This window comes from Heteronotia binoei, chromosome 12 (assembly GCF_032191835.1).
Source record: "Heteronotia binoei isolate CCM8104 ecotype False Entrance Well chromosome 12, APGP_CSIRO_Hbin_v1, whole genome shotgun sequence".
Classification (NCBI taxonomy): Eukaryota; Metazoa; Chordata; class Lepidosauria; order Squamata; family Gekkonidae; genus Heteronotia; species Heteronotia binoei.
The window spans coordinates 49737059-49762024 of record NC_083234.1 but is presented as its reverse complement, the minus strand read 5'-3'; the positions used below and the strand labels follow the sequence as shown (position 1 = coordinate 49762024).

General features: G+C 47.7%; 2 protein-coding genes across 2 annotated transcripts; both read left to right on the top strand.

The window, feature by feature from the left end:
* Nucleotides 1-1458: 1458 nt before the first annotated feature.
* LOC132580177 (PH and SEC7 domain-containing protein 4-like) lies at nt 1459-5197 on the top strand. Its single transcript, XM_060250865.1, has 3 exons — nt 1459-2561; nt 4025-4085; nt 4612-5197. Exons 1-3 carry the CDS (start codon nt 1548-1550, stop codon nt 5064-5066), a joined length of 1530 nt encoding a protein of 509 aa, XP_060106848.1. The 5' UTR covers nt 1459-1547; the 3' UTR covers nt 5067-5197.
* A 2141-nt stretch (nt 5198-7338) lies between these two features.
* On the top strand, nt 7339-23129 carry LOC132580176 (PH and SEC7 domain-containing protein 4-like). Its single transcript, XM_060250864.1, has 12 exons — nt 7339-7699; nt 9959-10039; nt 11285-11397; nt 12660-12718; nt 13094-13183; nt 13548-13591; nt 16444-16604; nt 18258-18328; nt 19075-19220; nt 20608-20752; nt 21296-21439; nt 22411-23129. The coding sequence occupies exons 1-12, from the start codon at nt 7344-7346 to the stop codon at nt 22660-22662; spliced, it is 1662 nt and encodes a 553-aa protein (XP_060106847.1). The 5' UTR covers nt 7339-7343; the 3' UTR covers nt 22663-23129.
* The last annotated feature ends 1837 nt before the right edge of the window (nt 23130-24966 follow it).

The following is a 24966-nucleotide window of genomic DNA, read 5'->3' as shown; positions in this document are numbered from 1 at the left end:
GAAAACCGGGGAAACCCCAGAGGGTGCCTGAATTTACCACAGTGCTGCAGCATTGAACCCTGGGACAGATAACCTGTGTGGAGATGGCCAGTATTGTAATGACCTTGATAGATCTTTGGAGGAGCAGCTTTTGCAGTTCTGTGTACAGTGTGTGAATCAGGATGCAGGAGCAGATGAACCGTTGGTCTGATCTAATATGACTGCTTGTATAATGTTGACATTGCAAGGAAATTACCTCAGTGTCCTCTCATTTTTTTTTGAACATGCGTAATTGATCTTGGGAAACCTGCAAAAGAATGATGCGAGTCAGCTAAACTTTGCTGTGGTACTGCAAATACTTTCACATATGGCGTTCCCATCAAAGGAATATTGCAAACAAGTATTTGTCTTGTACTTGGCTGGCAGCTACCCAGCTGCTATCTATGCTGTGCTCTTTACACAGAGGTCTGAAGCAAACTGGATTTTGAAATCCTGTTTCACAAATAGTTAACTCTTTCAAGAACCCAAACAGGGCCTTGGTGCACACAGTTTCATTCTCCTTTCTGTGCTTGAATTTGTGTCTGATATTCTGATCGTCTGACCTTTGGTTTCCTTGCCCCTGCAGAAATTTCCTGGACCAGATCCACCCCTGCTCTTGTGATAAGAGTAAAGAGGTGTTCTCCTGCCTGCTGTGTACAGAGGCGAAATTTGTTAACCAGTCCTAAAAAGAACGACACCCTTCTAAGCTTGTTGACATCAGTAGACTTAGAAGGGTGTAACTGCTTATGACTGCACTTTGCGAATATATGGAAATAATAAAATATTTTGAATGAGACCACTGTTTGCACCTATATGGTCAGGGTACTTCGTAATCACACTTTTTCTCTCCTCTTGTGATACAGCTTGAAAGAAGGGAGGAGCAGCAGTATTGTCATACAAATGGAAAGCATGTCCAAGATGTGATGAAGGCTGATTCTCAAGTCTCCAGCCTACCTCCGCTTAAGTTGGAGTTTGAGATTCCAGCTTCACAGTTCCTTTTGGCTAAGAAATCATTGGTTGGAGAAATGGGCTATAAGCAGCTGCAACAGCCCTTCTGTCTGTTGTTTGCAAGCTGTTTTACCGAATTCTCATTGGAGAGTTATGAAATAACCATCAGGCTCTGAACAGCTCTGGATCTGGGCAGAAAAATCTATATTCTGGCCCTTTAGCACTTACTTTCCCCTGTTTTTCCTTTCTTCACGTTTTGTTCAGTCATTCTATTTGACTATACATTTGCCAATACAAGTTACAGAAGATATCCAAGGGTCTGGACTATCTCTGCCGTGTCTGTTCCTGTGATTATCTGAATCCCTTATATGCAAAAGCAAGCACTTCTTTCGAGGTGGTTGGGCTTTTCAGAAAGTCCAAATGCCATGGCTTTCTGCCTTTCATTTAATTAAACGTTAACCTACATGCCTTTATTTGCTTTCTCTTTTCCAGGGTAAGCAGGAGAGTCATGGAACTGGCATTACTGAATCCTCGGGGCTCATCTTTGGTTTAGTCTAAGTGAACCATTCCTGGAAGTTTCCATGGTGAATGCCAGAATGGAGCAGTCCGGACCACCCCACAGTTCAGACCTTACGGATTTTCTGGTGAATTATGAAAGAGGAGAACTGTGCTGTGAAATTGAAGGTAGCTTGAGGGAAGGCCAGGATCTGCCTCCATATTCTGAAACTCTCCAAAGTGAAATGGTGCCTCCCACTTCCCCCTTATGTCTTGAGAACTTAGATTTCTTGCAAGAGAGCTTGGAGGGAGCTAGCAGCAATCCTGAAACACCTGCTGAGAAATCCTTTTCAGCATTAGCTTCAAGTCATGTTGCAGGGCCTCTGCCAGATTCACAGAGCATGGACCTTTGCTCTGAGAAACTGGAGCTGCCCCAGAGAGAAGATTGTCACCTGGAAAACTTGAAAAATCAGGGCAAAAGCAGTAATGATTCCACCCAGGCACTGTTCTGGGCCAGTATTCTTCAAGCCCAGATGTGTGTCATGGATCTTCAAGGGGAGATTGACAAGCAGAAGGAAACAGAGACGATCCCCTGTCTAAGCCCTGAGAAGATGCCAGCAGCAACTGTACCTCAGGTTGTGATGGAATCCCATGAGCCTTTGTTTCTGGACAGTGATAGTGAAGAATCAGAGGACTTATCAGAGAGGCTGGAGGAAGAAGAAGGTTCCTCTGAGGAGGAAGATGAGGATGAGGAGGTGGAATACTTGTTTTATAACAATCCACTCTTTCAGGAGAGTCCTCACCCAACAAGAACCACCAGTTTTGAAGGACAAACCTTGTGGAGCCATCCAGAAGGAAGGGCTTGTGTACAAGATGAGGAGGGAATATTGGACAGTGGACTAGTATCTCAAAAACAGGATGATGTATTCTTTTACCAAACAAGTGTTGCAACAAGTCCTGAGACCCTGGATTCACCTCCTTCACCTGAACTGACCTCAGGCGTTATCCCAACCTATATGCCTCACTACCGCTCCTTTTCCCCTTTGGTGATCACAGAAGGAGATACTGAAAGTGATTGCCCTGTAACAGCGAACACAGAGGTAAGACCTTTGTCTGTGAGGCATATGTGGTGGAGTCCAGCATAGCCTCACTTCCTGTGTTGCTTTTCCACGGTGTTCCTTCTTCAGTGCAGCCTCCTTAAAGCTGGTGGGTGTTGGCTTTAGGTAAGCCTGGCTTTAATACCAGTACACGAGGCTGATCTCTGTCTCACTGGGGTAGTACTGTTGAATGAACCTATGTCAGAATGTGCTTGCTCTGGCCTGTAGATCTCATTTTTGCCCTGCTCTCCTGGGTATTTCTCAACACCTAGAGAGGCTTTTCTTCCACTTGCGGGTAGCCTGCCAACGTCGCCTAGCCATTTGCCAGAGTTACCCATTAGGAAGGGCAAGCTTCCCTTCCAAGTTCTGAGGCCTTGCCTCTGTGTCTCTTGCTGGCCGATGTCTGGTCACCAATTTACTGCCTTGTGTGTCCCTGGAGGAATAGCCACTTGCTGACTGCCTCTTTTAAAATAGCATGTTCGAGATGGCGGAGGTCTGTGTGGTACAGAGAACTGCTCCCAGCATCAAAAGCTGTAAAATATTTATTTAAAAGAAAATGTTTACAAGCATACATTTAGCACAGCACCAGACTGAGGAAGGAATCCGAAATAAATTGGTAAAATGCAAATTTTCTGTCCCTCTCTATAATGTCTGCCCTATCAAATGTTGTTAAAACAGGACAAGCTCCTTTTGGTTAGGATGTTACAGAAACTATAGAGTTTTCTTGACACTTACTCCAGCTGTTGAGGTGAGCACATGGTTGTCTTGCCAGTGGGGAGGTATGTGTGTGCTCATGGATGTGGCACCCAAGGAAAAGAGGTCTTCCTGTTGCAAAGAGTTTTTATCTTATCTTTCTCCACCCACTGACCCGGTCAGACCAAATCAAAGAAGCTTTTCTTTAAAATTCTCAACGTTTCCTTCCTGGTGTCCTTCTAGCATTTCAGTCTTCCAAATCTCTGTTCCCTGCTTGGGAAAGGGAAAGAGCTGGACCCACCCATTATCTTTCTGATTAGTTCCATTAACATTTTTATGAAGATGGGTTGAGATATGTCTGGAAAGCAATGGCACTGGTTTGCCCCTTCCCAGCTTGCTCTCTACCCAGAGGGGGAACCCCCCCCCCCGTTAAAACGCAAAGTGGAGGCTTTGCTCCTTTCAAACCTCTCAGGAAAAAATGCATTTCTTCACTGAACCTGTGTAGGAATAGACTTCAAGGGTTATGTCACATAAGCAATGTGTAGTGTATCAGCCGCCAGACGCGCCTCTTGAAACACCCCCTGTTTTGGTTCCCTCCTTTTCCAACTGTTCCTGTGCATCCATTGCCATAGGCAGGGGCAAGCCTTCTGCACATTCTGGCAAGCCCTTGCAGCAGTGTAGAGAAATCTTAATGCACAGAGGCAGAGTGGGCCAGTGGGGCCAGAGTTGCCTTCCCAAGTATGACCTGTTTCCATCTTCTTCTGTGTCTTCAGGACCAAGTATGCTTTGAAGACCAGTGGTCCAGTGCCCACCCTGGAAGTGTTTCAGCTCCAGGTAAGTCCTCTCAGCATCAGTCTTTTTTGCAATTGAATCAGGTGGTAACACAGGATGTAAACAGTAAGAATTGTGCAACCAGTTTTCAAAATTTATTGCTACATTCTAGGCTTCTTATTAGAAGTAAAAACAACAACACAACAATGAAAAGAACAATCTGCCTTCATATTCAGGATAGAGAATTGGAGAATGGCTCCCAGAAGTGTGAAATGCATATGACTTTACACTGAACAGTTCAGATGAGTTTAAACAATCAGCAAAGGGCTTTGTTTGCCAGCACAGACATTTTGGGCACCATGGAGGCCCATTTGGCTTAACCTGTGCATCACTAAGCTTCCACTCAAGGCTCCCATGGAACAAGTTTGGTCAGGTGGCATTCATGCTGTTGCAGACACCAAATGTGCCTGGGCCATCCGACCTAATCGTCTGGGTTGTCTTGGAGGATGAAGCTACACAGAACCATGCAAAACTGGTGAGGGGTTTGTGGAGTAAAAGGCTGCTGTATAACTGATTAACCATCTTCCAGGTGCAAACCATGCCATGGATTCATCAGATGAAGGCTTGCTGTTTTCCGCCTCCAACACCTCCCTTCTGTCAGTTTTGCTGCAAGAACCCAATGAGAGCCACCAACCCCCATTTCCTGCAGAGATGATCAGGACTCCTTCCGCCACCCAGGTCTTCTCAGACCATGATGCAGAGCTGACTCTGCAGCAGGAGAAGTTCAAGCCACAAGCACCTTCCTGTAGCTGCCCAGAGTCTTCTTCCGCATGGGTGGAGGAGCCTGAACGAACTTCCTGTCTGCAGGAGGAAGTCACTACAAGAGATTTTCACTTGGTTTCATTTGGAGGTGTGGACTGGAAGCTAGAAAACTCAGCGGAGGCCCTTGAGATGGTGGAAGTGCCCACTGTGCTTGGTGATGAGATCTTGGAAGAGGAGGAGGAGGAGGAGGAGGAAGAGAAGACTATGGCGACCCCATGGTAATGTTTCTCAGTCTCGGTCTGTTGGCTCCCTCAGCCACTTTCAGTTCACCGGCCACAATATCCTCTAGTCGTGGTTAGAGGCGGGGCTTGGGCCAAGGAAAACAGATGCAGCAGAGCAGCCATTTGGTGGAAGGCTTTCTTTAACTAGGCGGCTGCTGTTTTCTTACAGTTTTGTGTCACCCCCCTCTGTTTTGCTTCTGGCTGGTTTGCTTCCGCCTTCCTCTTTCTGCTAATACATCTCTGCTAGTGCCTGCCCTTGTGGTTTCTAGGGATGAGAATCCATTTTTGTGGGCTAACCCCTCTCTCTACAGCCTGCCAGGGAACTGTGTTTACAGAGGAAAGGCTGTGCACAATATGTGTATGTGTGTGTGTTTGCATGTATATATGTATTCCTAGCCAGCTTTGCCCTCCAGCAGCTGCTGAGATTATGAACAAGGGCTGTAAGATCATTGTGTTTCAAGTCTGCGGCCCCAGCAGGCTTGTGAGCATCACACTGCTAATGTCTTTTGGGAGTTTCTTCCTTAACTTTACCATGTGTACTCCAAATCTGAAAGCTTGAGATGGTTTCATTGTATTCTGCCTCCATGGAGTTAATAGGGGAGTTCATTTAGAGACTTGTTTCAATGGGGACAAAATTCATTTAAAAATTAAATTTAAAAAATGGAAATCTGGGCATGGCTTGTGTCTGTTGCTGCCTCCCAGACTTGCACAGGGCGGCTGAAAACCTTGCACCAGTCTTGCTTCTAGAACAAAGCAGGAGTCAAGTGCACCTTTAAGACCAACCAATTTTTATTCAGAACGTAAGCTTTGCTTCTAGCCATCTGCCTGGCCCTGCACCTGACCAGCCCCCGCCATACCAGTTGCAACAACTACCCAAGCAGGGCCGGCCCGCCCACTAGACAAACTAGAGCACCAGGAGGGGGGGCACCAAATTGGGCTCCCCCCTACCGATATGCCATACAAATGGCTAATTCACTGCTTCCACCATGGCACTCTGAGAGGAGCGATGCCAGCCTCTCCTTACCTGCTTTGATGCGGGTATCTCCATAAAGCATTCTCTTAAGTGAGTGCAGGACGTGATGAGGCTTCACTCCCCCCTCAGGGGAGAAGCCTCGTCGCATCCTATGCTCTCTTAAGAGAATGCTTTACGGAGATGCCCAGATCGCTTTATGGAAATGCCCGTATCAAAACTGCCCAGGTAAGGGGAGGTTGGCGTTCGCCTCTGAGTGCGCTGGGGGAGGGGGGGGTGTGGCAGGGACTGGAGCACAACCTCCCCGTACCCAGGCTGCTTTGACCCAGGCATTTCCGTAAAGCATTCTCTTAAGAGAGAGCATGATGCAACGAGGCATCTCTGTAAAGTAGGGGGGAGGGGCGTGGTGTAGGCGAGCAGGCAGAGGGGGGAGGGCTGGTGGGGCTCGGCGCCGCGGAGGGGGCACAATGGGGCAACTTTGCCTGGGCGCACAGGGCCGGCCCTGTACCCAAGGGTCAGCGGTGTGGTGCATGGCCCGGAGATTGCCTTTCTTTGCTCCCATGGAATGGGAGAGCTGCTGAACAGAACAGTCCTCAAGAGGGAAGAGCCCTGTGAAATGACCAAGGATAACTCTTGGTGGCAGCATAAAGCCAGAGGACGCAACCCCTGTGGGCTGGTGAGTGAGTGCATATCTTAAATGCTGCACCCCTGAGGAAACAACACAGAAAGGAGCCATGCTGGTCCAGCAACAGTAGCGGCAGGAGAGCCTTCAGGGGAAATGTGGTGCTGGCAGAAAGGGTAAAACTAGCAACCACAGGAATGCTCTTTCATTAGGGAGGCAGGGCAACAACACTGACATAAGGAGATCCAGGAGCAAGCTTTCAGCAGTCACTCCTTCAACAGATTGCTGTGATGTTCTCCTGTCTTGCCAGGTCATCTCTGACCCCCTTGAGGTGAAAGGCTTTCTTTAACTAGGTGGCTGCTGTTTTCTTACAGTTCTGTGTCACCTCCTCTGTTTTCTTCTGCTGGTTTGCTTCTGCCTTCCTCTTTCAGCTAATACTTTTCTGCCAGTGCCTTTCCTTGTGGTTTCTAGGGATCAGAATCCATTTTTGTGGGCTAACCCCTCTCTGCAGTCTGCCAGGAACCTGTGTTTAGAGAGGAAAGGCTGTGCACAATATGTGTGTGCGCACACACATATATATGTATTCCTAGCCAGCTTCGCTTGAAGGGGGGGATTTGATGATTTGCATTGAGATTGCCAAGTAGTTCAGGATTAATGCTTAGGATCACTGTTGCTCAGTGGACTACATGATGGCTGTCAACAGCATGGGTGCGGAAGTTCCTCTAGGAATGATGGCAGCCCCAGATATGGTGGTCTCATGTTCTTGTAACTGCAGCCCACCGAAGTGGTTACAGACCATCCCTGTCCCAGCACTGCTGCTGACTTCTGTCTGTCTCTTTCTCCGCAGTTGCACTGGAGATCTCACTGGGGAACCCAGCAAAACAGAGGAGATGCCACCTGCCAAAGAACCTGCAGAACCCAATGGTTTTGTCCTCGCAAACGGTACTTCTGGAGACCGGGCTGCAGCACAGCGGCTGGCAGCACGGCTCTACCACTTGGATGGGTTCAAGAGGACACAGGTGGCTTCCTTTCTTCGGAAGAAGTAAGGTCTTAAAATGTCCGTGGTCCTTAAAGGTCTGCTTGCTCAAATGCATGACTGGATCGCCTGGGAGAATTTAATGTGCACTTACTCTTTCCCATCTCTTCTCACAGGCAGGGTGTTGCAAAAACTCCAGGCTGCTCCGTGCCCTCTTGATCCCTGTCCTTCATTTTGTGTTTGTTGTTTGTGGCTAGTTGCCATCTGTAATGCTCTGGCTAACCATTTTATTGTACATCTTTGCAAATCTTTGATGGTACGACATGTACCACCTGCCCTGGAGGAGGCAGAAGTTAAATCCTGGCTGGAAGAAGAAATCAGTTGTGGGGCCTGGCTTGACCTGGATGGCCGAGGCTAGCCTGATCTTGTCAGGTTTCCAAAGCTAAACAGAGTGAGCCCTGGTTAGTACTTGAATGGGAGACCACCAAGGAAGACCCTTTCAAGGACAGCTCTTGTGACAGCTATGGCTAACCCAAGGCCATTCCAGCAGGTGCAAGTGGAGGAGTGGCGAATCAAACACGGTTCTCCCAGATAAGAGTCCACACACTTGAACACTACACCAGACTGGCTCTCTGTGGTTTGAAACTCCTAGGCACACAGCACAGTACTAGTGCTCTGCAGTTTCCAGACAGCCTTCAAAGAGAACATTACAGCAATCTAGCCTGTGTCACCATGACATGAATGAAAATGCCAGTATCTTTAGGTTCTTGTTGCAAACAAAATGCTAGAAGCTGCCCATGCAAATAGCAGTTATTTAAAATTCCTGCAGCAGTGCTGAACCCAGGAGCATCTCCAAGCTATAAACTGAATCCTTCAAGATGTGCACAATCCCATCAAAAATAAGCACTGGACAAAAGTGGACCAGGATGCAGTTTGCCATTTTTGGCTGGCCCAGCTACACCTGGAGGAAGCAGACAATCTGTTTTAGGGTTCAGATAGCATTTTGGAACCCAAATCACCTTGGTGGATGACCTAAGCCAGGAAAGAATGAAATTGGTGCAGGATGACTTTGTTGCTGCTTATGGACCTCTCAGAGACTTTCAGTGCATCCTGGTCCACTTTTGTCCAGTGCTTATTTTTGATGGGATTGTGCACATCTTGAAGGATTCAGTTTATAGCTTGGGGATGCTCCTGGGTTCAGCACTGCTGCAGGAATTTTAAATAACTGCTATTTGCATGGGCAGCTTCTAGCATTTTGCCTGCAACAAGAACCTAAAGATACTGGCATTTTCATTCATGTCATGGTGACACAGGCTAGATTGCTGTAATGTTCTCTTTGAAGGCTGTCTGGAAACTGCAGAGCACTAGTACTGTGCTGTGTGCCTAGGAGTTTCAAACCACAGTTCAGGGTTCTGGATTTCACCTTCACAGATTAGGTCCAGAGGCTCTGTGGAAGCACATGGTCTCAGAGGCTCTGTGGGAGCATGTGGCCTCTTGAGTTACCAGTCTCAAGGTAGGGTCTCATGTTCTCCCAGAATTACAAATCACCTCCAAACTGTAAAGTTTAGTTCCCCTGGAGGAAATGACAGCTTTGGATGGCGAACTCTGTGAATCGCATCCTTGCTAAGTTCTCTCCCCTCTCAAGCTCTGCCTTCTCCAGGCACCACCCCTAAATCTCCAGGAATTTCCAGAGCTGGAGATGACTCCACTCTTTAAATTCTGCACTGATCGGAGTCCCTTCTCAGGTGAAGGCAAGACCTCTGCTGTGGAATCTGCTTCCCTGGAGGCCCCCTTCCCCTCCTTTGCCTCTTTCCAGAGGCATTCAGTAGTGCAGTTTTAGAGCTGCTGCTGCTGATTTTCTCAGCTATTTGCTGCTTCATCTTTTGAAAACTGCAGGTGGGACTTTATGGGCTTTTATGGCTTAACATTTGATTTTAATCTGCACACTGCCTCAGGAGGCTTTTTGATGGGAAGGATATATAAAATGATGGTAAATAAGCAAACAAATAGTGGGTTAGAGCCTGTAATTGAAGAGTGACCTTTTTGTCCTTTGGAGACAGAAGGTAACCTCCCCCTGTGTCATTTAGTGCTCTCTAGCTAGATTCTCCACTGCAGAGTGAGGGGAGTCTACTTGGAGGGAGGCATTTTTTGTTGTTGTTGCTGTTTTAGGAAGTGGTAGGCCTAAAGAAGCTGGATTCTAAAAGTCCCAAGTAGTTGGGAGTGTGCCTACTACCCCAGGGGGCTGAAACTGCAGAGCTGACAAAATCTATAGCTGGAACATACCTTCCCTGAATCTCCTCGTTCTTTCCATATGTTTGTCCGCAGCAACGAATTCAGCCAGATGGTAGCTGAGGCTTACCTCTCATTCTTTCAGTTCACTGGCCTGACTCTGGATCAAGCTCTGAGGTAACCCTCCTTCCCACGGGGTTGTGTTTATGCTTTAACAGTGAAACTGTTGTGTGACATGAGAGAGTAGAAGTAATAGTGGTGGGGAAGCTGAGGTCTTTCTTCTGGCTGGAGAGGAGAGAGGGGTAAGTAATGGCTGGATTTGAGTGTAAGACAAGGAAAAGCAAAGAAGAATCCCAGCTCCTAGCCTGCTGGGATCTATGTTGAGACATCACAAGAAATGAAGACCAGCATGAGGAGGAGGAGGCCAGCAGTTACTGCCGCCAAAATTGAATTCCCACTAGGGTTGTGCTCATAGTCAAGAACCAGTAGTGCCTTATGTGGGGTTTGCAGAGGGCTGGACCTGCCACTAGGCAAACTAGGTGATCGCCTAGGGTGCCTGCCTTATGGGGGCTACGAATTGGGCACCACCATGTGACTCAGTGATGTTATCAGTGCAGAGGGGGTTCGCCACAAGTTAGCGTTGCCTAGAGTGCCTGACAGTCTAGGGTCGGCCCTGGGTTTGCAGATACAGAAGTGTCTGTTTCTCTGGTATTATTTGATCTGGTGCTCCACCCCACTTCTCCTAATGTGACAGGGAAATCCTTCAAATTATTGGTGGGGGGGCCATAGGGTATAATGGAGAATTGATCTGTGGGTATCTGGGGCTCCGGGGTGCTGTTTTTTGATACAGAGGCACCACATTTTCAGCATAGCATCTGGTGCCTCTCTTCAAAACACCCTCCAACTTTCAAAAAGATTGGACCAGAGGGTCCAATTCTAGGAGCCCCAAACGAAGGTGCCCCATCCTTCATTAATTCTAATGAAGGGAAGGCGTTTAAAAGGTGTGTGGTCCCTTTAAATGTGATTGCCAGAACTCCATTTGAAGTTCAATTATGCTTGTCACAACCTTGCTCTTGGCTCCACTTCCAGTTCTCCTGGCTCCACCCCCAAAGTCTTCTAGCTCCACCCCCAAAGTTTCCAGATATTTCTTGAATTGGACTTAGAAACCCTAGGTACAGAGAATTGTGAGGAAGGGAGCTGGCACGTTGATCAGGGTTTTGGTTTGCCTTGGATTGTCTTCCTAGTCAGGTAAAGCAATCAGAGATGGAAGCAGATTGAGGGATTATTATTTCAAGATAATTAACTGCTCCCGTAAACAAGCCCCATGGGGAAAATAGATCTTCTCCCCCCCACAACGCATCTCACATCTGTGTCTATTCCACAACTCACTCTTGGGCTTTCTTTATCTTTTCCTGTTGACAGGTCGTTCCTGAAGGCTTTTGTGCTCACAGGAGAGACCCAGGAACGGGAGAGGATCCTCAGGCACTTCTCCCAGCGCTATCACTCTTGCAACCCTGAGGCCTTCCTCACACCTGGTAAGGCACCTGCGGACCCAGAAAAGTGACCTTCTCCCTGGACTAGATCCACCATGCCCAAGGGGGAATTTATACACTGCATGCTGCTGTGGCCTGGGTGGTATGGTTGCAGTTCTTGTTTGGGAGGGCTAAATCTGGCTCCAGGTTATGTCTCATTGCTGAGATGTATCTGCCAAGCTCAGAACCTTGGCACAAACCTCCGTCTTGCCCTGAAGCTCACTGCACACCTTTAGATGCATAAGCATTTGGGAGCGACGCAAGCACATTTTTGTAGTTCCTCCTGACTTCCTCTGCATTGCACTGTGCTCTTGCGAGTGCCGTGCAGCACGGTGGACTGTTCTGGCATTTCTTACTGCTTGCCATTTGCAAAAAGTCACATGCAGAAGTTTTGTGCAATTTGCCTGCCTCCCCGACCTGTATTCCAAAGATGCTCAGTCTTTCAGCCTCGCTCTTTCCTCACGGGAGTTGCAAGCAAACACATATCTCACTCGTTTTCCATTCTCTGGTGAACTTTACTTTGGGTCACCCATGGTGGTGGGAAGGAAAGAAAGCTTCACAATAAGAATTTGAAGGGAAAAGTAACAGTTTACAGTGAAAGTTCAGTTCATTTATTGTAATTAGCTATTGGCGTTACAAGTCTACAAAAGTCTCAAGGGAAAGCAAAGTAAACTAAACGTTAATGAACATACAAAGTAAAGCAAAACGGTATAACAACAGATGCAATACAACAGCAATAACAGTGGAGATATATACATAAACAGTTTACAGTGAAAGGCAGGAGGCTGTTGTGGCAAGGAAGTGCTGCCAATGTGTATGGCAAGACTTTTGGAGTTTATCTATCTTTATTTATTTATGTTATTTGTAGTCCGGTTGATCCTGCTGGTTGCAGATTTTAGGGCAGGACAAAATGCACACAGTCCTAGAGAACAGGAGGCTTTCTCAAAGGGGTCTCGTTATCTTGCTTGTCCTGTCTTGTCATTTGGGTTGATAGGATAATGCACCCCATACTGATTACAGCACCCCATACTGATTACAGTGAATAGTGAAAAAGGATGGGGCAGAAAACTTAAATTGCAGCAGGTTGGTTGGTTTGAAACACTGCAACAGGGTTAGGTCCATGGCCTCCTGCTCTACCTCTAGGATCTGGGATGGGATCATCTAGGATGGGATGCATACAGAAGCTGCTTTTGCCACTGGAGGAGGAGCATGGGGAGAGGGTTGTCTCCTACACCTGTGTCTGAGCACCTGCCGCTTTCCCACAGATGCTGTGCACACCCTCACCTGTGCCATCATGCTCCTCAATACTGACTTGCATGGGCAGGTAAGGTCAGGGGAAAAGGGGGAAGGGCGTGTGTTTAGCTGGGGATATTTTATCTGGAATCTATCCATGACCACCTGCTGTGTGGGAAAGGCTTTACCACCCTGAGGGTGGCTTCTTGGGAGGTTTGGGTTTTAGAAGATGGCCATATCGTGGAGAAGGGACTGTACTGTGTGGGACAAAGAAGAGCAACACATATCGGAGCACTGCCGGCTGATGATTTTCACGCCTGCGGGTCTTCCATGTCATTTCTTCCTGCAAGGGAGGGCAAGAGGGTGCCTTGTGTGGGCAGCATGATATACATGCTCTTCAGTCTAACGTGCCTCTTTCTCTTTCATACCTGGACGTCCCTCTGCTGTTTCTGGCTTGTGATGGCAGAACATTGGCCGGAGCATGACCTGTCAAGCTTTTCTGGCTAATCTTGAGGGCATGAACAATGGCAGCAACTTCCGCAAAGAACAATTAAAGGTAGAGGCACTACAGGCACTATAAGATTGGGTGGGGGGTGGGGGAAGCAGTGCCCTGGCCCTGGAGGACAGGGACCCAAAGTCTCAGAAAAAGGTCCAAAGCCTGTCTGAAACTCTGAGGTCTCACTACGCAAAGTTAGTCAAATACTTTGCTGAAACCATGGCTGGAACTTTTTCTTTGTAAAGGAAAAGCCAAAGTTGACAAGAGGGAGGGGATTTGGGAGTGGGGGGGGGCAAAAACCTGTACTTCACTGGGACAGGCACTGAAATTCCAGGAGCTGTCACACTAACTGCTCGTAGCTCTCGAAGGAAGCAAGTTTTGGGCATGCAGGTGGAAATCTAACATCCTGACTTTTTCTCTCCAGGCACTGTATTATTCCATCCGCAATGAAAAACTGGAATGGGCTGTGTAAGTAATTCTGTGCGCGGCCTAAGGAGGCCGGCAGGAGAGGATCTAGGTCAGAGGAGGGCAGCAGGGGGCAGGGAGGGAGACCAAGACCCCAATCTGTAAACAAAGAAAAGGGGGTAGGGAGAAGGGCTTGATTCTGCCTGGAAACCATCCAGCTTCACAAAACTCTGGCTTCTGAAGTTCAACACTGTCTGGACATTTTTTGGGGGCATAGTGACAAAGAGATGGATGAGTGAGAGGGAATGTTATTGCCTTCTTGGAGCTTTGTGGCCCAACAGACTGTTAGATGTGATTCCCTTACAAGCAGTAGTTTCTTGTGTGGTCTTTAATTAGACCCTCTAGTGGTTGTCAAGCACAGGTGCCCCTTGGCGCTGAGTGGTAAAGCTGCAGTACTGCAGTTCAAGCTCTGCTCATGACCTGAGTTTGATCCCGTGGAAGCTGGGTTCAGGTAGCTGGCTCAAGGTTGACTCAGCCTTCCATCCTTCTGAGGTTGGCAAAATGAGTACCCAGCTTGCTGGGGGGAAAGAAGAAGAAGAAGATATTGGATTTATATCCCGCCCTCCACTCTGAAGAGTCTCAGAGCGGCTCACAATCTCCTTTACCTTCCTCTCCCACAACAGACTCCCTGTGAGGTAGATGAAGATATTGGATTTATATCCCGCCCTCCACTCTGAAGAGTCTCAGAGCGGCTCACAATCTCCTTTACCTTCCTCCCCCACAACAGACTCCCTGTGAGGTGGGTGGGGCTGGAGAGGGCTCTCACAGCAGCTGCCCTTTCAAGGACAACCTCTGCCAGAGCTATGGCTGACCCAAGGCCATTCCAGCAGCTGCAAGTGGAGGAGTGGGGAATCAAACCCGGTTCTCCCAGATAAGAGTCCGCACACTTAACTACTACACCAAACTGGCTCTCCAGTTGTGGCCCAACAGACTGTTAGATGTGATTCCCTTACAAGCAGTAGTTTCTTGTGTGGTCTTTAGTTAGACCTTCTAGTGGCTGTCAAGCACAGGTGCCCCTTGGCGCTGAGTGGTAAAGTGTACATCCAGAAAGTGTAGATGACTGGGGAAAGCAATGGCAAACCACCCCATCAAAAGTCTGCCAAGAAAATGTCCTGATGTGACATCACCCTATGGGTTGGTAACGATCCAGTGCTTATACAGGGGACTACCTTTACCTTTAAATCCTCATGTAACATTGAGACAAAATTTGCAAGGCAAATTGAGTGCTGGAAGCAGGGAAGGTGTCTGGAAATAATGCTGGGAAGGAAGGAAGTGGGTGCTGGAGAGGTTCTTGTTGAGTAGCTGGCAGGCCTACAAGCAACAGTCAGTTGCAGACTGTCTTGAAGCATTTTATCTGCTTCTGCCTACTTGTTCATCTGTATCCTTTTCTAGCTTCTGCACAGTTTCTTACTTCTGTCATTTAAGGAGCCATCCTGAGTTTCATTCAGAAACATACAGAGGCCTATGCAGTGGTGCTTTCTCTCAAGAAAGTGTTGTTAGAATCGTAACATTAGTCTCAAATGTTGACATGTGCATGATTGTGGTCTGGTTCAGTGTGCTGAAGCAGTTAGCATGTGAGGGAAATAACTCAGAAAGTCTATTGGAAAGCTAGAGGTCAAGTTGTTAAAAGGTTTTGTTTTGCACACAGAAATGGGAAATTTCAGAGGTGAAACTATGGGGGGGAGGGAGTACAGATTCTTACTATCTCTAACACTTACAAGACATTAGATGTCTTCTCCCCTTCTTGGAGATGGTGCTTATTTCCCAAAGCAGGCATAGGGCTTGACAAAAGAGTGACAGCAGCTTGCTTTTCTTCCTGCCCCATATTTCCAGGAGTTCCTCAGAAGCAGGGGATTTCTTTTTGGCCCAGTGAGAAAGTAAGGCACTCATTCAAATTTTGACCAATCACCCGTTACCCAAGGAACATAGTATGCTTTGCACACAACCCCTTTTTAGTGCAGTGCTCAAAGGAAGGGTGTACAGTGCAAAGGCGAATTAATGAGCGTCAGACCAGTAGAAACTCTCTATTGACCTCCTGGTTGTGACAGAGGACAGAATCCAGAATCCTTTTATTAGCATAAACCAGGTAAATAATGAAAGGTACTGTATGGTGACTGTTCTTGCTTTTCAACTGATTTTGTGTGGACAAGTATGTCTGTGCAACTTTGTGACACAGGCCAAATGTGACGTGGTGATTCTCCCCTCATCTGAGAAGTGTATACGCTTTGCTTATTTCCATTTAACAGAATTTACAGTTCATCTGAAAACTCAAATAGGGCTTGGATTGTTTTCTCTCTAAAACACAGAGGTCCTCCATTATAGTACCCACTTGCTTGTCCACCTGCAGAGGTTTCAGCCTCTGTTGCTGCCACTTTCTCCTTCTTGGAGAACCAAAACAGGATCCCTTCACTTTGCACACTAGCCCATGTGACAGGATGGCCCTTTGCCTTAGAGCTATGCAAGGAATGTCTCTCGCAAACATCCCATAGGGACAGCTTGTGATGTGGCTGGACTAGAGTCCTCCCTGATCTTCTACTAGTGGCTTCCTAAGTAGAGCTCTTTGGCATCCATGCACTTAGAAGGGTGTAACCGTGCCTTAAGAGGGCACAGTAAGTGCAGAAAGTCTTTTTTCAGATTGTGCAGCATGCAGACATACACACAGCTAACGTTATCTAAAACCTCTTTCTCATGATCATGGGTGTCAGCTCAGAGATTCTTCCAAGAGTTGGGGACACCATTGTTACAACTGGGGAACACAGCTGGGACATTGTTCAGGAAAGTAGCTTTAATGTTGAAGTTTATTGTAAAACTTGTATTTATTCCTGTTTCTTTAAAAATATATGTCTTCTTTGTAGGGATGAGGAAGAGATCTCCACCACTCTGATGCTCCCACCCACTGGATCCTTCCGGAAGAAAAGCAATCCTTTCCTGACTCTGTCCCATGATCCTGGAGCTAAAGTGTACCATCAGGGTTTCCTCACTCGCAAGGTGCATGCTGAAGCTGATGGCAAAAAAGGTGGGTGCTGGGCCATCACTGTGAGCTAGCAACATCAGCCCCCTTCCCTGGCCTACCTAAATCCAGGTGCATGAAAAGCCATGGCCTTGCATGCCAGGACAGCAGGCAAGATTGCATGGGAGGGGGGTGTATGCTTGACTGTGGTTCCCTGACCCCTGTCGCTCAGAGCAAGATATCCTTATAAAACCTTCCTTTAGGGAGAAGGGTTGGCCCAAGGCAAAACCAAGAAGTACTGAGGTGTGAAGCCTCACACAACCCCCTTAACTCACCCACCAGCCAAGAGACCAAGGGACTGAGTTTCTAGCCCTCCAGGGTCTATTGTCAAAAAGTCAGCCCTCCAAAGTAGGACACTTGCAAGTTGGTTTACAGGAAATAGTTATTCTGGTAGTGGTAGCCAATATGGGCTAAACTACTGGATTCAGATTGAAGCCCCAAAAGCCCAAAACACCACAAAATATAATTAAAATAGTTTATTAAAAGAACATGCAGGAATATATAATATGAGCCGTGAACAGTGAGGATAAAATAATAAAGCTAAATTTCTTACCCACGCACATCTACAAGCATTGGTTCTAAATCTAGATGTTATGTGGCAAGACTGAGTCCAACAGAGTTCCAAAGTTCAAAATGGGCTCCATGATCAAGAGATGTTCCAAAGTTAGATGAATCCAGACAAAGGGCAAAACTAGAATGAAATATTTTTTTTAATGCCCAGTGACCCACACTGGTATTCTAGCTGACCTATCAGATGTATACTAATGATGTAACTTGACCAATCAGGGAAGTTGCTACCAAGGTGACCCAATCACCCAGGTCACCCAATCAGACCCAATACTCTGCACTTGTATAGGGCCTAATCAGGCAAACACTTTTGCCCACCTATGGGTCCTTGCATGAAGTGGAGCATGTCAGACAAACTCCCTTCCATATTTTTCAGCCTTTGAAATCTCCAGGCCTAATGATCTGACCAGCACTTGTATCAGCCCCGTCTCCTAATCTCACCGTTTGAAATTACTGTCATCTTGACTTCAGTTCTCAGAGGGAGAAGCTTGCATGGTTTTTTCTAGGCCTGAGAACCAGTGTTTCTGAATAGACAAGTGACTACTAGGCAAACTAGTCTCTTGAAACAAGATATTTTGTCTTCACTTCCTCTTTTTGTTACCTCTCCATAAAGCTTCTCAGCTCAAAGGGCTCTATGTGATGGTAGGAATCCGTGACAGATTCTTTAGTGTGTGAGCTAGCTGCAAAAAAGGGAAAGGACTACAGTGCAGGAGAATGGATTTGGGGGGTGTTAAATCTTCCTCCACACACTGTCAAAAATTGCCTCCCCAAATGCTGAAGACACAGTAAGGAAAAGGGACAATTTAAAAAAAAACCTTAGCTGGAACCAAAAGCAACATGAGGGATGTATTTCTGATTGTGCAAAGAGTACACTCTCTGCCCCCCTGCTTCCTTAGTGCCAAGGGCTCCAAGTCATATGTTTTCCCCATCCCCCACTCTCTGGTTTGCTGCTTTTTGCGATTCAGTTACAGTTTGGGGATCCATTTGTATATTCTCAATGTTATGTGCAGTTTGGCCCCAGGAAAACAGGAAGGGCTAAATCTTAAAAGATGCAGGGACCTGATCTGACACCCCCCACCCCGCTCTTTGCAGCACCATGGGGGAAGAGAGGCTGGAAGACGTTCCATACTGTGCTGAAGGGAATGGTGCTCTACTTCTTCAAGGTAAGAGATACCCTAACAGACATTGGATGCAAAGGACTTGTAGACTCAGAGTCCTTATGATTCTCCACCTCTCAGGGCCGCTTGTGGGCCAGAACGACAATGTACCTGTCCCAGAGATCTGGTGAGAAGTCACTTGGGATTCTTAGATGAGGCTTACCAGGAAGAAGTGTGGCACATCTCAGATACGTGGCACAGAGATGTCCTCCACATTGACTGTGGCCAGGTTCCCATCACATTGGTCTGCCTCAGCCCTGATGTTCATGAGATTTGAGCAGTGCCTGAGCTTGCTGCTGCACTCGTTTCCTGTACTGTTACTGGGTAGGAGTCACTAGGCAGTGTTCTCCTTTTCTTCCATAGGAAATACTGGGCATATCACATCTTCCAGAAATGTTTTGGCTAGGAACTAGTCTCCCAGGCTAAGTGAGTAGGACCCCCTGTGCTGGTTTTCAGTGCTTACCCAGAATCCTATTGACACATATTTACTGAGAGGTTCTCAGAGCATCTTATGGGTTCAATGTATATTAACCCTGGAAATTTCCTCATACATATGGAAACCATGCACCAGCCTAGTGCTATCTACTTCAACTGGCAGGGACTTGGGTCTTTCCAAACCTTGCTAATGGGAAATCTGGGACCCTGCACCTGGAACATCCTGTGCACAAAATGTGCCCTCGTGCAGAAGATGCTGAACCTGACATCTGAGCACTGGATCTGTTCCCTTCAGCGGGCTTCTGTTTTCCCTACAGGATGAGAACAGGCTTGATACTCTGAGCTCAGAAGATCCCATTGGGGTGCATCACGCCCTGGCAGAGAGAGCCAGCAAATACACCAAGCGGCCCAACGTCTTTCGGCTCCAGACTGCTGACTGGCACGTCTTCCTCTTCCAAGCACCGTGCGTATCCCTAGGCCTTGGGGCAGGTTAGGCATTGCTAGGGGCTCAGCAAATTACCCTTCTCCCTCCTTGCAGAGGTCACCTTCCACCTCCTCTGGGAGAGAGTGGAAATAAGTATGCCTCCAGGTCAAAAGGTGGCAGCTCTTTCCCAGTTCCATGCCTCCTCCTCAGTCCTGCAGGTGGTTTTCTGTCCATCCAGTAGGGCAGGAGGGGAAAAAACCCCCTAATTTTGCATAGTACAATGGTAAATACTGTTATTATTTCCCCACCCCACCCCCATAGCCTGTTTTGCAAGTGTAGAGCAAACATTTTTAAATCAAACTTTGTCTTTCCACTGCCACAGAACTGATACAAGTTTTTATCTCGTCATTCTTCAGTCCCAGGTTATTGATGGCTGTTGGAGAGAGCTGAATGTTTGAAGTCAGGCTCTTATAATAAAACTGGAATATCTAGTTGATATTTTTTGGTGGGGGAGACTAAACTGAGAAGCCTAAAATGAGTGTAGGGCTTTAAAAGTTTAGTCATCACTATTTTATCGCTGTGCATTTTTCTCCACTGCACATTGAAATGCAGAGGACTTCCCAGTCCTATGAAATTGTCTTCTACTGAATCAGACCGTTGATCCATCACAGTCAGTATTTATTCAGACTAGCAGTGGTTCTCCAGGGTTTCAGGCAGAGCGATTCTCTGTTGTTCCTTTTCACAGATGGAAAAACTGAGGCCTGGCTTACCTAATAGTAAATTAACTCCTTGCAGAGCCAAGGGAGGTCTTGAGCTTCCCTCTGCTGTACTGAAGCCCAACTTTACTGACCTTCAGGCAGGGCTTTTTTTGTTGTAGGAACTTTGCATGTTAGGCCATACACCCCTGATGTAGCCAATCCTCCAAGAGCTTACAGAGCTCTTAGTACAGGGCCTCCTATAAGCTCTTGAAGGATTGGCTACTTCAGGGGTGTATAGCCTAATATGCAAAGGAGTTCCTGCTACAAAAAAACCCTGCCTTTAGGGCACTGTTGCATGCAAAGCTGACCTCAGTATCTGACACCAGTAACTATATTTTGGCATCTTCTCCTTTAGATAATTACAGTTTGAAATGAAGTCACACCATAACTAGTTTCTGTAAGAATTTGAGTTGCCAGCTAGGTCAAAACTGTCTGCCTCTTGCAGAGTTCTGGAATACAGCACACTACAGCTGTAACCTTGAATCCCCTTAGAATGTTCACTGTCACCTCTGGCTGTTCCTCCAAAGCTCCCAGGCAGTCTGAATGCTAGAGCCACTGGGGCTCTTCTAGAGGGAAAACAGCCTAATTCAGCCCATTACTCACTTAAGGGATACATGTATAGATGGAGGTTCCAGTACTGAGTTTGGGACACCCTTTTCTTTCCCCAGGACTCCAGAGGAAATGAATTCATGGATTTCCCGCATCAATCTGGTAGCTGCCATGTTCTCCTCCCCACCATTCCCAGCGGCGGTGGGCTCTCAACGGAAATTTATTCGACCCATCCTCCCAACAGCAACCTGCAAAAACTCACTGGTGAGCTGAAGGGCACTGTGTGTGTGTGTGTATGTGTTTCTTGAGAGCCAGCATAGTGTAGTGGTTTGAGTGATGGACTAGAACATGGAAGATGCAGATTTAAATCCCCATTCAGCCGCGCAACTCACCTTGGGTCAGTCATCTTATCTTACGGTAGCCTATTTTGCAGTGTTATTGCGGGGGAGGAGAGAAGAACCCTTGGAGGAAGGAATTTTAAAAAGTGATAACTAGATTTTCAGGGCTCTTAAAGATAGATTTTCAGCCCTCTCCACAGGCACTGCTGCCAAGTGCCCAACATGCACACCAGAAATGAGAGGAGGAAGAAGAGAATCCAGACCAGGAGAGCCAACCAGGCAGGCCCCTACAGTTCAGCACTGGGCCCTTCCTTGGCATTTTGTGATGCTGGTCCAGTTGCCTAAGAAGTTGGGATGCAGCTCAGCAGCTGTCCAACCCCTCCAGTGACATCTCCCCCCTTCCCCAGCTGGTCCCCCCGCTCATCCCAAGTGAAAAATTTAGCATCACAGTCCTTTTCTGTTGCTGCAGGAGGATCAGCACTTGGCGCATGAGGACTGGATGGACAAGGTCTCGGATGAGCTCCTGGAGCATCAGCGGAACCTCCCTGACAAGCGCGGTCGTAGCCGGGACCTGGAGGAGTATCATCTCAAGAAGGAGTATCTGCTCTATGAGGTGCGGGAGGGCCACGGTGGGAGAGCACTTCTTAGTACTCATAGCAGAGCCTTAGGAAGCCATTGTTCAGTGCGAGGCTTGGTTGCCTCCCCACATCACCCTCCCACACCACCTGAGCCTGAAGGGATCCTTCAGCAGGGTCTGCAATACCTGCCAGGTTATTTCAGTGGAAGAGTTCTACTTGGCTAAAAAGTAAAATTGTTCAAAAGAATTCTTTGCAAAGGTGAACGTGTCTCTGCCACGAAGTAGGAGTTTCCAAACTGCTTGTTGGGGGTACTAATTGTGGGGTGTATGGATTTATTCTTCCCCTCACCAGGCTAAATGGGTTGCTGATGCAGAGCTGCTAAAAGCCACTACCCAGATCCAACCCAGACATTATATGCAAACAAATCACATGACTTTGCCTAGACATGACCCCTGAAAATTTCTCTCCAGCCCTTTTGGCACCCCTGGTAATGCCCTCTTTTGCATCCATCATGCTGTGAACTTTCTGTTCAACACCTGTGCCACAGCTCACCACTTGCCTGCTCAGAGAACTGTGACTGTTTTTATGATTCTTCTCTCCAGGCCTTTTTTTGTAGCAGGAACTCCTTTGCATCTTAGACCACACCCCCTGATGTAGCCAATCCTCCAGGAACTTACAGGGCTCTTAGTACAGGACCTACTGTAAGCTCCCAGAGGATTGGATACATCACAGGGGTGTGGTCGAATATGCAAAGGAGTTGCTGCTTTTCTCAAATTCTGAATATGCAGCTTTAGCACCCCCAAACATCATTGTGGATATTCATTGCATCCTTGCTCTTGGAGGATAGGAGAGAGAATGGGAGTATGTAGCTGGGGAAAAGGAAGCAGCAGCTGGCTGCGAGAGTCTATGAATCTCAGTGCTGGGAAAATCTTTCTTCCCTCTTGGGTGTCTGACGGATTCTGGCTACCACCATTTCCATTAAAGCTTCCTCTTTTGCCTCACACAGAAACGACGGTACGAGACTTACGTGAGGTTGCTGGAGGTGAAGCTGAGCAGTGACACTGACGATCTTGACCAGTGGGAGGCACAGCTGCAAGAGATCCGCGGGCCTGACGAAGAGAACCCCAGCCTGAAAAAGTCACACTCCAGCCCTTCCCTGAACGCAGACGGGTCACCCACTGTCAAGGTGAAGAGAAATATCTCCGAGCGCAGGACAGTGCGGAAAATCATCCCCAGGCGCAACAAGCATTTGCTGTGACCCTCCTCCTAAAGACTTTGCCCTGCCTGAACACTTGCTTCTCACACACAGAGACTCCTGGGCAGGGGTCCTGTTGGGGCAGAAACGTCAAATGGTACATAATGTAACCGCTGCTTTTTCAAACCAAGGCAAATCAGCACTTGCAGTACTTGGCCACCAGAGGGTGCTGCACCACAGGAAACTGGCTCTGGCAGAGACTCAAAAAAGACTGGTGGGGTGGCAGGCTCCCCCCCCCCCTCCCCCAGTACAGTGTAAAGGTTGTCTCTGATCAGGTTAAAGCATCTGCCCTTCCTGGCCCAGGGGGCTGTAGGCATTCTATACTCAGGGAAAATGCCCCCGCTTGTGCGGAGAGAGAGAAGCCCCTCTCTGCATTCTTTATCCCCCACCCCAGATGTTGTATCAGTTCTTTGTTTCTCAGTTGCTGTAGGGGCAGATGGGACCTTGGTGCAATAAATGAAAACAGGCAAGTGTCTGGATTAGATGTTGAGGGCTAACAGAACCCAGTTGGGACTGAGCTGGGCTCCAAACAACCTGGTTTCCTCTGCCCTCCAGAGCTGGAACTACTCGGGCAGAATAGGCTTTTTCTGAGGCTGTCAGCTTGGGTAGCACTTCTACTACACATGCTGGGGGTGGGGGTGGTTCTAGCTTCTCTTATGATTCACCTGGAGCAGGAGGCAAGGAGGAATAATAGAATCATAGAGTTGAAAGAGACCTCCAGGGTAATCTAGTCCAACCCCCTGCACAATGCAGGAAATTCACAGATACCTCCCCCCACACACATACATCTCCAGTGACTAGCTTTGTGCCCAGAAGATGGCAGAAACCTCCAGGATTCCTTGCCAAACTGGCTTGGAGAAAAATTGCTGTCCTGGGACATGGAGAACTGGGGCTTCTGAGAGCAGCAGCACCTGAACAGCGACAGAAGATGCAGAGTTAAGGATGGAGTCAAGTTCATCTCCCTTTCTCCTTGGGTTTCAGCCCCACTGTTGCATCCCTACTCTGGCCTTATATGTATTTTATTTGCAGCCAAGCAGAGTCCAATAGGGACCGAAGGCAGAGAGAGACGGTTATCCTGGTCTAGTCCAAGCACTGTTATGCCTTTGGGGCCTGTGTCAGGTCTGGGTGTGTTCTGCAAACCAGCTCTGTGCTCCAAGAACCTTCTTTGGAGGAGCTGCTGTGGCTCAGCAGAAGACAACCAGCAGGCTACTGGTTAGAGCAAAGGATAGCCTTGCCTGGGTGCTTCCTGAGTTCTGGTTCTCTCCCTTCCTCTGTGTCTGAAACTTGACAGCTGCCAAAGTTGGGCATTTGTGCTGCCAAAGCCTTGAGAAAAAGCTGCAACTAGTCTCGAGGGAATGATAAAACTGGAGAGGAGGCCTGAGCCCTGCAAAAGCCCCACAGATTCTGCTTCACTTGCAGAAGACTTCCTGGGGTGGTGGCTGAGAATGGGGAAGCGCAGGGGTGTTGCGGGGGAGGGGTAGGGTAGGAAGGAGAAGGATCCTTCTGCTTTCTGGCTGCTGTCAGGGGCTTTCCCCCTGGATCTTTTAAGATTTCCAGTTAACGTTTGATCAGGGAGGCTTTTATCACAAGCAGTTCACTCCGGTTGAGAAATAAACCAAGGTCTGATTTAACCCTGGTGCTGGAATTTCCCTGTGAAACTTTTCATTGGCTCAGCATCTGCTTTAAACTGGGCTGCAGCCTTTACACAGGTTGAAGCAAGGCATCGAGCCCATGCTAAGCCCAACACTTTGAGCTGCACGTGGTTGCATTATTTATTTAAAACATTTACTAGCCACCTTTATGGAAGTCAAGGGAGCTTACAATATAAAGTATAAAAAATATAAAAACGCACCAGATTGCAGTTCAGGACTGCTAGTAAACTTACTGCATGCCTAGAAGGCTTGGTGATGCCTTCACAAGCTTCTTTGATTGATGGGGAGGTAGAGGGCCTTTCTGTGATCTAGTGAAGAACAGCCCCATAGATGTGTCCCACTGGTGTTGCTCTTAAATGGAAGCACCGCCAGGAGTCTCTACTCTTTGCTGACACACCTCTCGAGCCTGGAAGGAGAGATAGGAGGCTACAGCAAAAAGGGGCTATCCAAATGCAGTCCTAAATAAAACCATCTTTGGCTGCCTCCTAAAGATCAAAAGTGAGGGGGCCAGGCACGCCACTCTGGGGAGACTGTTCCATAATTGTGGGGCTGCCACTGAAAAGGCTCACTCTGGTGTACCCAACCAGACAAGCTTCTTTGATTGATGAGGAGGTACAGAGGGCCCTTCTGATTGATGAGGAGGTACAGAGGAGCC

Coding starts and splice junctions, on each gene's coding strand:
- LOC132580177 (XM_060250865.1), top strand. CDS start 1,548: ATGGTGAATGCCAGAATGGAGCAGTCCGGACCACCCCACAGTTCAGAC. Junction 2,562..4,024: donor CTGTAACAGCGAACACAGAG/GTAAGACCTTTG, acceptor CTGTGTCTTCAG/GACCAAGTATGCTTTGAAGA. Junction 4,086..4,611: donor TGGAAGTGTTTCAGCTCCAG/GTAAGTCCTCTC, acceptor ACCATCTTCCAG/GTGCAAACCATGCCATGGAT.
- LOC132580176 (XM_060250864.1), top strand. CDS start 7,344: ATGATGGCTGTCAACAGCATGGGTGCGGAAGTTCCTCTAGGAATGATG. Junction 7,700..9,958: donor GCTTCCTTTCTTCGGAAGAA/GTAAGGTCTTAA, acceptor GTTTGTCCGCAG/CAACGAATTCAGCCAGATGG. Junction 11,398..12,659: donor TGAGGCCTTCCTCACACCTG/GTAAGGCACCTG, acceptor GCTTTCCCACAG/ATGCTGTGCACACCCTCACC.